The sequence below is a fragment of the Hordeum vulgare genome, chromosome 5H, assembly GCF_904849725.1.
Source record: "Hordeum vulgare subsp. vulgare chromosome 5H, MorexV3_pseudomolecules_assembly, whole genome shotgun sequence".
NCBI lineage: Eukaryota > Viridiplantae > Streptophyta > Magnoliopsida > Poales > Poaceae > Hordeum > Hordeum vulgare.
Genome location: NC_058522.1, coordinates 37,247,021 through 37,262,936, shown reverse-complemented (window position 1 = coordinate 37,262,936; position 15,916 = coordinate 37,247,021). Strand labels below are relative to the sequence as shown.

General features: G+C 46.9%; 1 protein-coding gene across 2 annotated transcripts; it reads right to left on the bottom strand.

The window, feature by feature from the left end:
• Positions 1–10,424: 10,424 nt before the first annotated feature.
• Positions 10,425–15,461, bottom strand: LOC123400159 (serine/threonine-protein kinase Nek2). 2 transcript variants are annotated; one of them, XM_045094576.1, is made up of 15 exons: positions 15,023–15,461; positions 14,201–14,342; positions 14,045–14,111; positions 13,660–13,725; positions 13,508–13,554; positions 13,381–13,426; positions 13,217–13,297; positions 13,075–13,117; positions 12,933–12,982; positions 12,774–12,855; positions 12,636–12,685; positions 12,286–12,359; positions 12,144–12,195; positions 11,577–12,035; positions 10,425–11,349 (listed from the first exon to the last, which is right to left on the bottom strand). In XM_045094576.1, the coding sequence occupies exons 2-15, from the start codon at positions 14,284–14,286 to the stop codon at positions 10,777–10,779; spliced, it is 1,776 nt and encodes a 591-aa protein (XP_044950511.1). In that variant the 5' UTR covers positions 14,287–14,342; positions 15,023–15,461; the 3' UTR covers positions 10,425–10,776. The 2 variants fall into 2 exon arrangements, with proteins under 2 accessions (XP_044950511.1, XP_044950510.1); XM_045094575.1 differs by having other exon boundaries at positions 15,126–15,461.
• Positions 15,462–15,916: the final 455 nt, after the last annotated feature.

The following is a 15,916-nucleotide window of genomic DNA, read 5'->3' as shown; positions in this document are numbered from 1 at the left end:
TGGTTCAACCCTCAACAGATATATTGATATCTGTAACCTGTTCTTCAAAAGTTATTCTTTAACTTGATGCATATTCATGATCATTCCACCAAGATGAGTTACACCAAAGATGCATGATATTGGTATCCTTCACTTTCATTGTTCATATCATGGGCTATTTGCGAGTACATTCAAAAGTACTCATTGGCTTGCCACTGGTTATATTACTGACCAGACACGGAAGTACCAGAGTTTGGAGATGAGTACGTCTTCGGAGACGCCCCTGCGAACTAGGACGCTTCCGAGTCAGAATGTCTGTCGGTGTACGCTTGATGGCATGGGCACCCGCATAGCCCCTATGATTTCCGCTATTAGATGTATCAGTGTGATTTGGCCTTAGGCCTTGTTTGTGAACTTGACCATTCGGTCATGTGTTGTAATAGTCGATATTCGGATGTAAGACTCTTTTATTCGGTATCTGTGCTCGGTGAGCATTGATCTTTGGGATCACTGAGCACGGCGACCTCGACTCGTAAGTCGGGGTCCCCACACTCAAGATCGCTTGTCAGTACCTTCTACTCCTCGTTGGGTTCGACACTCTTACTTATCGAAAAGGATACGATAGATCCCCTACACCTGTGGGTCATCAAGACCATTTTTTGGCGCAATTGTCGGGGAGTGTAGCGCTATTGGTAAGTGAAATTGGTAAGGAAACCTTTATGTTGTACGTGTTGTTTTTATTTTGCCGTTTCCGCTTTTCGTCCCTATGGACAACTTTGCTCTTGGTTCATTGCTTGTGGGGAACCGCCCCACCGCTATTGTGGTGGAGAAGCCTCCCCCACCTACAGAATTTGTGCCCTTTAAAATACCAACTGGTATTATTGATTGTGTCTTGGCTAATCGATATGCACGAGATAGACATCCAGGCGAACACTTGTTATATCTTTCACAACTATGCTCCTTATTTAAGCTTGCAGGTATTTCGATGGATTTTTTTATGAAAAAGATATTCTCTCTATCATTAAAAGATAAGGCTTTGGATTGGTATAGGCTTCTTGATAACTCTCATTTGCTAAATTGGCAAGATCTTATGCCTCTCTTTTATGCAAAGTTTTATCATCTTCATGAAATACATCGAGACATGAACTATATTTATAACTTTTGGTCTCGTGATGGAGAAAGCATCGCTCAAGCTTGGGGGAGATTGAAATCCCTAATGCTCAAATGTCCCAATTATGAGCTCCCCAAGGAAATCATTCTTACAAACTTTTACGCAAGGCTTCCTCGTCAAGATAAAGAGATGCTTGACGCCTCCTCTAGTGGGGCATTCTCCAACAAAAGCACTGAAGCTAGGTGGGATCTTATTGAAAGGATCCAGAAGAACACTGAAGATTGGGAGATTGATAAAGGTATTGAACCCGTTATAAATTATGAGCATGATTACATTGAGAGCTATGTGAAAACTGATTACTTCAATACCTTTTGTGCTAAGATTGGTCTTGATTCCCGGGTTCTAATTGATTTATGCAAAGACTTTGCCTCTCGTATTGATTCCTCTAAGAAGAAATAGGATCAGCACCATAAACCTTTTAAGGAATTACCTCTTGATATCAATATTGCTGACCCTATCTTGCCTGCAGTTTTATATGAAAAGCCCCCTTTTCCCACAAGGATGAGGGAGCATTCTCTTGTCACGGGCATACTGAATAAAAGTGAAAGAACGACTAATGAGCATGGGGACCTGATTAAGGTCAATCCTCAAGTTGCATTAGTCAAGGATCTTGTTACTAGTAATAATGAGGATCCCAATATAAATTTTTGTGATGTTTCTACTAACCTTGTTACAGCCAAGAATAAAGGCCCAATTTCAGGTACTCCAGTTGTATCTGTTAAAATAGGAGATCATAATTATTATGAGCTATGTGATTTGGGATCCAGTGCTAGTGCTATTCCTTTTTCACTTTATCAAGAGATCATGAATGATATTCTACCATGTGAAATTGAAGATGTTGATGTTACTATTCATCTTGCAAACAAAGAAACTATCTATCCTCTCGTAATTGTGCGATATGTTGAAGTCCTGTGTGGAAAGGTAAAATATCCTACCGACTTTCTAGTACTCGGTTCAGTGCAAGATAGTTTTTGCCCAATTATCTTTGGTAGGCCTTTTCTCAAAACTTGTGGAGCTATTATAGATTGCCGGAAAGGAAAAGTATCTGTTGAATTTAATGGTGAACCATATGAATTTAACTTTTCTAAATTCTCGAAGCAAACTAGTGGTACTGATTTGCCTAGTAATGATAAAATTATTGAAGAGATTGCTTCTATTGCTATTCCTCCTAACGATCCTTTGCAACAATTTATGGAGGACCACGAGAATGATATGCATATGTAGGAAAGGAATGAGCTAGACGACATATTCTTGAGACAACCTGCTATCCTGAAGCACAACCTTCCGATTGAGCCTCTGGGAATTCTATCAATACCAAAAGAAGACTCGGTGTTTGATCTTAAACCTCTTCCCAATACGCTCAAGTATGCTTATTTAGATGAAAAGAAAGTATATCCTGTTATTATCAATGCTAAGCTTTCAGGATATGAAGAAGAGCGATTATTGGAAGTCCTTCGTAAACATCGAGGCGCTACTGGCTATACCCTTGATGATCTTAAGGGGCTTAGTCCATCTATTTGTCAGCATACTATCAATCTTGAGCCTGATGCTAAATCGGTTGTTGATCATCAACGACGGTTGAACCCGAAGATGAAGGATGTTGTGAGGACCGAAATCCTCAAACTTCTAGCCGCAAGTATTATCTACCCTATAGCTGATGGTAAGTGGGTAAGTCTGGTACATTGTGTTCCCAAGAAAGGAGGTACGACTATGGTTCCTAATGATAAGAATGAACTAATACCTCAAAGAATTATTATTGGATATAGAATGTGTATTGATTACAGGAAGCTGATCAAAGCAACCAGGAAGGACCATTACCTGCTGTCGTTCATCGGCCAAATGCTTGAAAGGTTATCCAAAAACACTCACGTTTGCTATCTTGATGGGTATTCTGGCTTCTCTCAAATTTATGTTAACACTGCCGATCAAGAGAAGACCACTTTTACTTGTCCCTATGGCACTTATGCTTATAGACGTATGTCTTTTGGTTTATGCAATGCTCTTGCTACTTTTCAAAGGTGTATGTCTGCTATCTTTCATGGTTTTTGTGAGGTGAGTGTGGAGGTTTTCATGGACGATTTCTCCGTCTATGGAACCTATTTTGAACATTGTCTCCACAACCTTAATAAAGTTTTGCAAAGATGTGAAGAGATGAACTTGGTACTCAACTGGGAGAAGTGACACTTCATGGTCAATGAGGGAATTGTTCTTGGCCACAAGATTTCTGAAAGGGGAATCGAGGTGGACAGGGCAAAGGTCGAAGCAATCGAGAGGATGCCTTTATCCAAAGGACATCAGAGGTATTCGTAGTTTCCTCGGTCAAGCTGGTTTCTATAGAAGATTTATTAAAGAATTTTCTAAGACTTCGAGATCCCTCACTAATCTTCTCCAGAAGGATATTCCTTTTGTGTTTGATGAAGATTGAAAGGAAGCCTTTGAAGTTCTTAAGAAAGCTTTGATAACCGCCCCTATAGTCCAACCACCTGATTGGTATTTGCCTTTTGAAATCATGTGTGATGCTAGTGATTTTGCTGTTGGAACTGTGTTAGGACAAAGGGTTGATAAAAAATTGAATGTTATACATTATGCTAGCAAAACCCTTGATAGTGCTCAAAAGAATTATGCTACTACTGAAAAGGAGTTTTTAGCAGTAGTGTTTGTTTGTGATAAGTTTAGGCCTTGCATTGTTGATTCCAAAGTCATCATTCATACTGATCATGCTGCTATTAAGTATCTTATGAAAAAGAAGGGTGCCAAACCATGGATTATCAAATGGGTCCTTCTTCTTCAAGAATTTGATTTGCAGGTTGTTGATAGGAAGGGAGTAGACAACCCTGTAGCATACAACCTTCCAAGGATGGAGGACATATCACATGATCCTATTCCGGACAACGATAGCTTTCCTGATGAACAGTTAGCTGTTTTGAGGGTACAATCTAATTCCGATCCATGGTTTGCAGATTATGCTAACTTTATTGTTGCAAATATTTTTCCTCCAGGTTTAACATTCCATCAAAGGAAGAAATTCTTCCACGACTTGAGGTATTCCTTTTGGGATGACCCACATCTTTTTAGAGAAGGTGTGGATGGTATCGTGAGGAGATGCATACCTGAGCATGAGCAGAAGGATATCTTGAGACAATGTCATGAGAGTCCTTATGGAGGACATCATGCCAGTGAGAGGACCGCACACAAGGTTCTCCAGTCAGGTTTTTATTGGCCTACTGTTGGGGATATTATCTATTGATAACCCGCCCTAGTTGGGCCGGGTCACCAAATCTGGCGATTCATCTAAGCATGGTCCGATCCTTGGCCTGGCAAGACCGAAGGTTGTATGGCGGTTTACAACTTTCGGAAGGTTTCCAAGCTTTGGAAGGATGGCGACTTAGAGATCATAAGAGTCACAGTTTGTAGAAAGGAAAGTACCCTTGTGAACTATATGGACTCGACCTGTATATAAAGGCGAGTCCCTGGGAAGAAGAGGGCAGGTTAGAAATCATCAATACAACTAAAAGCAGGACGTAGGCCTTTACCTCCTCACGAGGGGCCGAACCTGGGTAAATCGCCGTCTCTCTCCCGTTCAACCCCTTTGAGTCGCCACCAAAGTGCGATGGCTCCAATACTAAGTCCTTTCACGAGGATATCTGCCGTGACAAAACCACGACAGTTGGCGCCCACCGTGGGGCCTGCGCACGATGGAGTTGAGTTCTCAAAGGGAGCCCTACCAGGGTTTGGGAGCTACGCGACGGGGCTCATGACTCGGAGCCGCCGTGGGAAGTACTACATCAACAACCTGCAATGGGGGCCCGAGGCGGATTCGATCGAATCTGGTTACAGGGTCCCCTTCGGCAAGATCAACGTCTTCATCGGCATGATTGGATCATCCGTGCCTGAGCCGTACATCTCCACCGACATCGTCGAGCCGGCCAGGTACGTCCGCCCAGTAACGACGCCAAATCTAACTCGCCCGGTCTTTGTTGGGTTCACGCAGGGATCGGAGGAACCAGAACACTCAGCGACCTAGGAAACCACACCAATCAACACTGATGACGAATCATCCATGGGCGATTCAGATTCAATCCGGTCTCTACATGGGGATTGTCTTGGGGGCTTGTCGCTGGCCATGGACCCCGAAGTCCTTGACCGAACCCGCCGTCAGATCGCCATTTACATGGCTGGGGCGACTCAACCCTCGCCAAACCCGGCAGGCGGGGATGGAACTGGCGAGACATCTAGAAGCCCGGCCGCTGTCTTGGTGGAATTAGCAGCGGAAATTACAAGGATTATGGCGACCCCCATCACACCGGAAAACCAGGAGGCAGTAAACACGGAATTGGCAAAACTAAGAGAAGCAGTGGCAAAGGCTCATCAGGATGCCGAGGTGGAGTCCACTAGGATCGAGACCCGGCAAGCTCAAATTACCGCCGAGATAACTCGCTTAAATACTGACAACTGGCGACACCAGCGCGCATCTGACGCCGTCCATCAGCGGAGGCACCAGGGTCGCCTGCCCCCTGATCTCAACCCGACCCGCCTGTTCGATACTCTGCAAGCTCCTGGGGCGGGAGCCGCCCCAGGGGGAGGACCAGGCCAACCGCCTAACCCGTTGATTCAACCAATTGTGGATCGCATTCCCCGATTCCGGACACCTCAAGGTCACTTTTCCAACCCAGTGGACAACGTCCTCGCCGCAACTCGCCATTTGGAATCTCTTCCGATTCACGGCAATACTCTTGTCGAGATAGAAGCAAGGAACGCCATTGAGATGTTGAAGACGGTGGTGGTTTAAAATGCCCAATTCTCACATAGCCTAGATAGGCTGCATTCCACTCCCCAGGCGAGTCACACCAGGAGTCGGCTAGAGGACCAGCCCGCTGTAAATAGCGGACCGCGACTCATCCCCCAGGACAACCCGCCTGATCATCAAAACCCGCCGGGCCGGGATCTCCCAGACATCCAAGTCGCCCCAGCCCCTCTCGTCGGGAGCGGTGGACGAGTGGGGGTGCCGTGCTTGGCCCCCGCCCTTCGCAACGAACGAATGCCCAAGGATTTTAAAGGACCAAGAAAGGTGCCTAACTACACCCCGGACCTTGAGCCGGCGTCGTGGGTCGAGAGTTAGGAAATCGCCATGGACATGCTCGACGTAAACGAAGCAGTTTGCGTCAGATACTTCACAATGATGCTCGAAGGGACAGCGCGTACTTGGTTAAAAAACTTACCCCCCAACTCCATCCAGACCTGGGCTGAATTGAAAGAGCGCTTCATCAAAAACTTCCGAGGAACCTGCAAACGTCCAATGACGATTGTCGATCTGCAGCACTGCGTTCAGTGCCCCGATGAGTCGGCCCACCATTGGTCACGGCGGGTCGCAGAAATTATTCATTCATCAGACGGTATTACGGCGGCTCAGGCTGTGTTGATCCTCGAGCAGAATTGCCATTACGAACCTCTGGTGCAGAAGTTGGGGTGACTCAAGCGAAAGGTCCAAGACATGGGGGAGCTAATGGATACCCTCACTAGATACGCTGAAGCGGACGACACCAAAGATCCCGGTGAGGACGGTAAAGCTAGCTCGCCAAGGAAGGGCGAGTCATCCAAAAATCATACCCGGTTCCAGGGACGTAACCGCCACAATCAGGGAGCCAATGGCAAGAGAAGGCAGCAGGAGGAATCTTCGGATTTAGTCGCCAATACCAACACCAACAATGGCAACCAACGCCAGAAGAAAAACAGGGGGTACATTGGTAAAAAGCCACGTAACTATGAAGAGTTACTCAAGGGCCCTTGCCCGCACCATGCCATGGCAGACGGACCGGCGACTCATTCCTGGGAGAACTGTTACGTGATGCGGGAGTTTCGGGCGAAGGCGATCAAAAAAGGGCAAAATGGTGACCCGGACCAACGGTAGGAGCAGTTTGCTGCACCCAACCAACGTCAGAACCCCTTTGGCGGTTTTCCCGAGCCGGGGGCTCAGGGGGGTCGCAGCCGAGCAGTGGCCAGTATCTGGTGCATCACCAGCGGCGGTATAACCCGCCCGGAGTTTTTCAGCAACCGCCCCCACAGGGGGCTTCGCAGGGCCAGGATGACAACGGCGGCTTTCGCAACAACCCCAAACAGTTAAGCAATGGGCAGTACCACGTTTTCACCACCAATGCTTGCAGGCGTGATAAAAAGGTGAGTCACCAGGCGTACAATGTGTCTGAGCCGGCACTTCTCAGGTACCTCCACTCGTCCGAGCAGACCATATCATGGAGTAGGGAGGATCATCCGCCAAGAGTTGACAATCCTCGCGACTTAGCGTTGGTCGTAGCTCCCCAAGTTGGGGGGTACACCCTATCGAAAGTACTAATGGATGGTGGCAGCAGCATTAATATCTTGTATTTTGACACTTTCCAAAGGATGAACCTATTGGAAAAGGATTTGATGCCTTCAACCATGGTATTCCACGGAATCGTCCCGGGCAAGTCGGCGTACCCCATAGGCCGAGTCAGACTCACAGTTGCATTTGGAACAACATATAACTACAGGAGTGAGTCGTTGATGTTTGAGGTGGTCAAATTGAAAAGCCCCTACCATGCGCTATTTGGGCGGCCGGCTTACGCCCGGTTCATGGCTCGCCCATGCTATGTTTACCTTAAACTCAAGATGCCTGGTCCTAAGGGACCCATCACGGTTGACGGTGATAGAAGGATTGCAAAGGAATGTGAAGAAGGGGACGCGTCTTATGCGGAAGTCGCCTGCGCTGCAGAAGAGCTCAAATATCATCGGGCCAATGTTGATCCGGCCGACATGTCACCCTTAAAGAAGCCAACGACAGATGTTGAGCCGCCCCTCATGTTCAAACCAACGGATGACACTAAAACGGTTGATTTCGTTCCTGGCGATTCATCCAAGCAGTTCACCATTGGGACGGGTCTGGATCCCAAATAGGAAAGCGCGCTCATCGAATTCATCCGTGAGAATCGGGACATCTTCACATGGAAACCTTCTGACATGCCTGGTGTGCCGAGAGAATTCGCTGAGCACCATCTTAATGTTGACCCAAAGGCAAAACCTATCCAGCAGTATCTTCGCAGGTTTAACGAGGAACGGCGCAAGGCAATCGGGGAAGAGGTTGCCCATCTCTTAGTCGCCGGATTCATCGTAGAAGTTTTCCACCCCAAATGGTTGCCTAACCCGGTCTTGGTACTCAAAAAGAATGGTACTTTCCGTATGTGCATTGATTACACGGACCTCAACAGAGCTTGTCCAAAAGATCCTTTCACTCTTCCCCGCATCGACCAGATTATTGACTCGGTGGCGGGATGCGAACGTTTGTGCTTTTTGGACGCCTACTCTGGATATCACCAAATCAAGATGGCCGTGGAGGATCAAGAGAAAACAGCTTTTATAACCCCCTTTGGGGCTTTTTGCTATGTGTCCATGCCGTTTGGACTCAAGAGTGCAGGGGCGACTTAACAGCGTTGCATCCAGAATTGCCTCCGCAACCAAATCGGACGCAACGTCCACGCCTATGTCGATGACATTGTGATTAAAACCCGCCAGGGGGAGACGCTACTAGAGGATCTCAAGGAAACTTTCGATAATCTGCGGGTGTATCAGATGAAGCTGAATCCCACCAAGTGTGTTTTTGGTGTTCCTGCAGGGAAATTGTTGGGCTTCCTGGTGTCTGGGCGTGGCATTGAAGCTAACCCGGACAAAATCAAAGCAGTTACGTCCCTTGGAAAATTGGCAAATGTTAACCAAGTCCAACGAATGGCGGGTCGCATTGCGGCTTTAAATCGCTTCATAAGCCGCCTGGGAGAAAAGGCGATTCCCCTTTATCAATTACTAAAGAAATCTGATCATTTTGTTTGGACAGATGAAGCTTTCGAAGCCTTGAAACGGCAACTGGTCAACCCGCCGGTCTTGGCCGCCCCGGCTGAGAAAGAACTCATGCTTTTGTATATTGCGGCAAACTCTAAAGCAGTAAGTGTGGCGGTGGTCGTCGAAAGGAAGGAGGAAGGGAAGGAATACCCAGTACAGCGCCCGGTGTATTTTGTCAGCGAAGTGCCTTATCATCCTTCATCTGTTGGTTGGGCCGACGGCGGCGGCGTCTCATTCTTGAAGGCGTCGTCGTGGCTAGTCTCCCCCTTTGAATGGTCCGGTTGAAAATCACGATCCTTTGGATCCGGCGGCGATGGCACTCCGATGTCGTTCCCCTTTTTGAAAGCGTCGTCTTGAAGGCATGTATTCACCGAGCTTGTCTTTGTGGCCGCTCCTTTACCTGTTGTATTTGGCCTTGGGTGTGTTGTGTGATGGTGTGGTGTGGTGTGTAGTTGTTTGCGATGATTGTAATCGGTGGTAGTTGCTTTACAATATAAAGCTAAAGAAACCTTTTGGGATACAAAGAAGATTCTCATTGTATAATAACCCTACTAACATAACACCCCTGATGACCGGCCAGAATTTCTACTAGAACTCAGCCGGAAACCCATCTGTCCCCCCGTGCCTTGTGCCTTATCATCCTTCATCTGTTGGCTCACCACACTTCAAACCCCTGCTGCCTACGGTAGCACTACGCCCATAAACCCTCAAGAAAGAATCAGGATGAAAGACAAACACAACCATTCCAAAACCCATCTCGAGAAACGGGAGGCCCTGACATGACAAGCAGAAGCACATTTTGACTGATGCGCACAGCTACTTCATTAGGCAGTACGTACCTGTACATAGTATATAGATTACCAACGCAAGGCAAGGGTTGTTTGCTTGGCAAAGACTCAAGAGACTAGGACCCGAGAATCCAAGATGGATCCTGGACGCAAGCGATCGACAAGAAGACTGTGCTCCGTCGCCATCTACACGGTACAAGTGCCTCTGCGGCGCCCGCAAGGCGCCAAGACATGCCCCGTGCGCCGTGCTCCCGAGATCCACGCCACCCTTCTCCCATCCCCCTCTCATATCCAAGGCAGCTGGGCTGGGGCACATGGGGAGATTCGGGCCCGTGCCAAGCCCCCAGGTTCTCGTTTTCGTCTTCTCGTCTCGTCACCACATGGCCTCACCGTTTGGCAGCTACCCCGGCTGAGATCCTTGCTTGTTTAAGGACAAGCCATGGTTTAAATTCAGCTTGGAATCAAGCTACGTATGTTAGGTACATGGCATCTACCCATTTTCAAGTCAGAGCAACATAAATAAATAAATAAACCTTCCATTTCAGCATTTTTATAGTTACCAGCTAGGTTTGTAGGGAAGCATAGGATTCTTGCATTTGACCCAATCAGGACACAGATCATGGCATAGGCATAGATGATAGAGGATCATGGCATGATTGGAATGGCTACAAGGGTTCAAGGTCCTTGCCAGATCCAGGGTTCCAGCTTACTTAGTGGTACAATTCTACTACTGCTACTGCTACTACTTCTGCTGCTACTAGTGAACTGAACTGGGGTTACTTACTAGCTATAGCTAACAAGTTAGGGCAACAGCAACACTGAGATGGTGTTTGCTTTCGTCGTCCCAGCAGCTAAACTTCAGGCCTAAGGCCGATTTAATCCAACTACCTCAGCTACGCCGGTCGGTCGGTCGCGCATCACGTTACAAAAATGGCGACCGACCGACCGACCATGGAGACGAGGGCGATGCCGCTACGTCGTCTCCTTGAAGCTCTTCGAGAGCCAGATGGCCGTCTCCCTGGGGGACGCCTTCTCGGGGCCGAACGGCTTCAGCAGGATCCCCAGCTCGTCGTACCTCTCCTGCTGCAGCAGCTGCGCGCTGAACTCCAGCAGGCCCTCCAGCGCCTCCGCGCGCTGCTGGAACGACGACATGTCGAACCGCTGCAGCCTCGAGTCGTTGGAGCCCCGGCTCGACGCCGCCGTGGCGTTGCGGCCCGACGAGTCGCTCCCGTTGTCCCCGCCGTCTGCGCGCAGCACCTGGATCGTGCACTTGTCCTTGGTGATCGACCGGTTGATGAAGGGAGGGGTGGAGCATGAGCCATGGGCGGAAGAGAGCTTGTGGATGGAGTGGAAGGGGTCCTCTGATGAAGCCAGTGGAAACTCTGCGATCCTGTCAATCCGAGGCGCGTTCATGGAAACATCAGGGGAGCCTAGCTGGTCCAGAATGCTGACGCTGCGCTTGATGGGCGTTTCGTATGTCGACAGCGGGAGGGATACTCTTCGGGCCAGCCGAGCGCTCTTGTTCACAGGTGTCACTGAGGGCGGCTGCACAGGAGAAATTAGACGCTCAATGAATATTCAAACATAGGCATGCAAAACTGAAGAATGCAAATGCATGTTACAGCCAAAAAATAAAAATGTGCTATGACAGAAAAGACAGTTAGCCTCCTAAGGACTATACCTATAATTGAGGACTATGGCATTTCACTAACAAATGGAGAATAAGTTTATCAGTGATATTTAGAGCATAAAGAATCAATGCCGAAAAATACCTCAACACGGCTTGTTCTGTTGTAAGATGTTTTTGGAGTTTCAAGCCTATTCCTATTTGTGAAGGCCTTCGCTGGAGTGCTCTTGGGAGTCCTTAGGATGCTTGATGTCTTGGTTATCATGGCTTTACTTGTAACCTCGTCGTCCTCAGCCTGACTGCTGTCAATGGATAACTCTTTGCAACTCTGAGTAGTTGTATATTCTTTGATGCTCCGAGTAGAGCTAACAGAATTCCGCTCAGGTGATGGTTTGCTAAATGTCACAATCCTATGACTTCCCAAAGAGTTTCTCCTGACCATTCTTCTGCGTGCAGAATCAGGGACATCATCAGTAACTGTCATCTTCTTAACTTTGTCGGTCAGAGATTCACTGATGGGATGTATATTGCGAGTAGGACTAGATTTCAATTGGACTTGAAACACATAAGGCTGAAGTTGAGGATGTTTCAGCAGTTCTCCAGCCTATACAGGTATGAAGTGGGTATGTGCATCAGAGAAACAATTTTGTACGAATCAACACAAATACTAGTAGTAGATAAGCAAATGGCTAAGAGGGCATTGAGGAATTACGCTTGGTCTGTGCTCTGGACTTTTCCGCAGCATGCTCTTAATAAGTCCCCGACTGCATAAAGGAAGTAAAAACTAAGCATGCTCCATTCAGGTAAGATGACAAGCAAAATTGAGTGAGAAACAAAAAAGCTTGCTAACTTACAATGGACCAGAATATTTCGTAGGCAGTGGTGATACTATTGACTTTGTGATCTTGTTAATCAAAGCTTGCATGTCCTGCCATGAATTAATGACAACCAAACCCTCATTACTTTCTGGGGCCTTACATGGTTAGTACAATGTGAGCCTAGTAATTAGTACAATGCAGGTTTACTAATAATAGAACATAAACGTCCTAGACGTGTCAAATAATCTAACTTGAAGAGTATAAAGTGCTAAGCAGGTAAACAATAATGTTGCTCTGTACCTTTTAAGTTTGACCAACAATTTACAACAATCTATAAACTAATTACATACATGGACACAAAAAAGAAGGTAATGGTAGAGACTTACAAAAGCTTTAAATGCCGGCCTGAGAGCAGTCATTTCATATATACAACATCCTGAAACAGAAAAATAATATAAGTATGGAATCACAAGTTTTCTGTCTAGGTTCAGGAAAGTGATTTATCACATAGAAGTGATACATACCTAGAGACCAAATATCAGACTTGCTACCATATGGTATATCAGCAAGAAGTTCTGGGCACATATAACTTGGTGTTCCTACCACCTAGGTTCAGAGCAATATAGTACTAAGTACACCATCGAATAGTCATAAGAAAGACAAAATATATTTTGATCACTTACAGAAGATGCCAGATCATCAGAAGTCAATATTTTTGCAAGCCCAAAGTCACCTGCATGTTATTAAATTAGGAATCACATCATTACCAGGATTGCATAACTCATACATAAAGTATTGCACTTTTTCTGGGACTAAGCTACGTACCAAGTCTTATAGTTTGGTCTCTCGCGATGAAAATATTGGAGCACTGAAACAAATAGGTAGCTTCAGTACACATTATTATCAAGCCTTGCAAATATAAGTACCATCATAAGCTCCAATGGAAGCGCTGTCAGTTGTCGCTGACCTTCACGTCTCGGTGAAGAATGTGGTTTGTGTGCAAGTAATCAAGAGCCATAAGGAGCTGCACAAGCCACTTGCAAAGCTTCTGCAAAATGAGAACAGTTAAAAGTGCGTTCCTCGACAAAACAAGCTAAAGATGCCAAAATAAAAGCAAGGCCAGAATTGCACCTCCTCAGAGAAATAGGTACCATTAGCTCTTTTAATAGCTTCAGACCTGGAACAGCACATACTGTGTTAACTATAGGGACTTAAGTTGTGACCAAGCTATTTAGAAGGACATCACAGGGATACATACATGTCGCCTCCCTGACAATAACCAATAACAATGCAGACATAGCAACCCTGAAAATTGAAACACGCGGAATGAGCAGAACGCGTATTAAGTAAAACAGAAACGATTTCAGCTTCCCAATTTCCCATTTACTTCTTTCTCGTCCTTTTACCTACCTTCTCTACCCATGAATCCTTGTATTCCACGATGAACGGGTTTCTCACTGTCGCAATAAGCTGCATCTGCATGAAGTACATTTCCGCATAACTCAGTAAAAGGACAGCACAACACAAGACAATAGAAGTATCATGCAAGTTCAGAGATTCAGATCAATTCATCACTAGCCTAAACTCAATAGCACCATCAGGTGGTTATTTATTAAGTAACAAAATCTGCACCACATCTAGTTAACTTTTGTACCAAGAAAAAAAAAACTTTTGTACCAAGAATCACATCAATGACCTGCTCTTAATGAACAAAAGGTTCTTGCCTCCAAACCATAACCAGGCACCAAAAAAATGAAATGTGTAGCTTGGGAAGATGAAGCAGAAGAAGAATTACCTCCTGGTGGGCAGAGCGGCGGGTGCGGTCCGTCTGTCGCGCAAGCCGAATCTTCTTCAGCACATACCTGCGCGAGACACGGAGCATCAAAATGACTGAAACAAAACTGGTCCTAGAAGGCGAGTGAAGGGGGGTGCTGGTCATAGTCAGCCTCACTTCTTCTTCTCCACCTTGTGCCTCACCAACAGAGCAGAGCCGAATGCTCCTTTCCCAATCTGCTCCAACACCTCATACTGATCCATCCTTGTTGAGTCTGCTGCAGCTCGCACCCAGCAGGATATGCTCTTTTTAAACTAACCTGGGGAGTAAAAAAGAAGGAAAACAAATCAGTACTTCTGTCAAGCAATGGTGAAGAATAAGTGCATTGAAGTACCAAACAACTCCACACAAACAAAAACAAACGTTGAAAGTAAAAAAAAAAAAAGGTACTAGTATTGTCCAGAGAAAACAAATCAAAATGGATGGCAAAGTTGCCAATATTCCAAGAGATGTATCTTCTTGGGGTTGGGGGGGGAGGGGAAGACCGAAAGCGTGAGCTCACATGAAAACACAAGAAAAGACAAGTGATCCGAAATTACGGATGCGAAAGCAAAGCACTGGGTGACAAAACCTGCCGACAGCCCCACTAAACTGTTCTGAAAAAGAAAAAAAGGAGAAAGAGGAAACGGTGGAGAGCTCCGGGCCGAAATGTCACATCGGAGCTCAAGGAGCAAATCAGAATTCAAGACGCGGGGGGAGAAAAATAACCAGTCCCCGGGTCAAGCGCCACCAACTCCGAATCAAGCCGCCCCCCCCCAATGATTTGTTTTTCCTTTCCTTTCAACCAGCGAACGAATCCCGAATGCCAACCCCACGAGCGCATCAGAACGGATGCGAAATGGCGGCGCGCACCGCGGCTGTCGATCCAACCCAAGGAAGCAAGAACGCAGCCCAGCCGCGCACACAAGAAAGCAGAGGGGGGGAAACGGAAGAACGAACCAATCTAATCCGAGCTCGGCGGCTGAAATGCCAGCTCCAAGAACCCCGGCACGGCCGGCTGAAAGGCCGCCGGACGGAAGGGGGCAGGGCGGGGCGGACTTACGGGGTCACGCGCGCAGATCTCGCCGCATTTGACCGGGGACGGAGCGGCCGCGATTTGAAGGGGCGGCGGCGGGGAGGAGGAGAGAGAAAGATGGGGTTTTGGTTTTGGTTTGGGGTGGGCTCAACTTCAAACTCGGCGAGAACCCCGCCCGCCCGCTCGCTGCCGCTTTCCAATCCCCCAAAGCTTATATAGCCCAAAGGTAAAGGGAGGAGGAGGAGGAGAGCTAGGGGAGAAGCCTCCCCGAGGTGAGAGAAAAAGAACAGGGCTAGAGAGAGAGAGGGAGAGAGGGAGAGGGGTGTGAACTGGGAAGGCGATGGCAGTGAAGAAGAAAATGTGATGACTGATGAGAGAGAGGGGGGAAGGGGTGGGGTGGGGTGGTAGGGAGGGGGGTGGGCCCTCCTGGTGTAGTCAACTTGGGTGTGTTTTTTATAATTTTTTGGAGGGTGCAATTTTTTTTAGTTTCTTGGAGGGATTGGATTGCATCCATGATATGATGGGGAACAAAAAGGGGCCATTAGTGCGAGTGCTTATGGACTGATGGCATCTTTGCTACTCCATGATAGCACAATGCGACATTGAAAAATCATTTTTTTCAAACAAAATTTTACTGCACAGTTTCAAAAAAGTCAAATATTTTACAACAAAATACAGTGTAAATATGCATATGAGACACCACATGTGTAATCCAAACCGAACTGGTTGAAAAAATTGGAATAATCATGTGGTGCACATGGTTCTTCGTATTGGAACCGTCGTGTGCACAGCATCTCTGTATTTAGCTTGATGTGGAG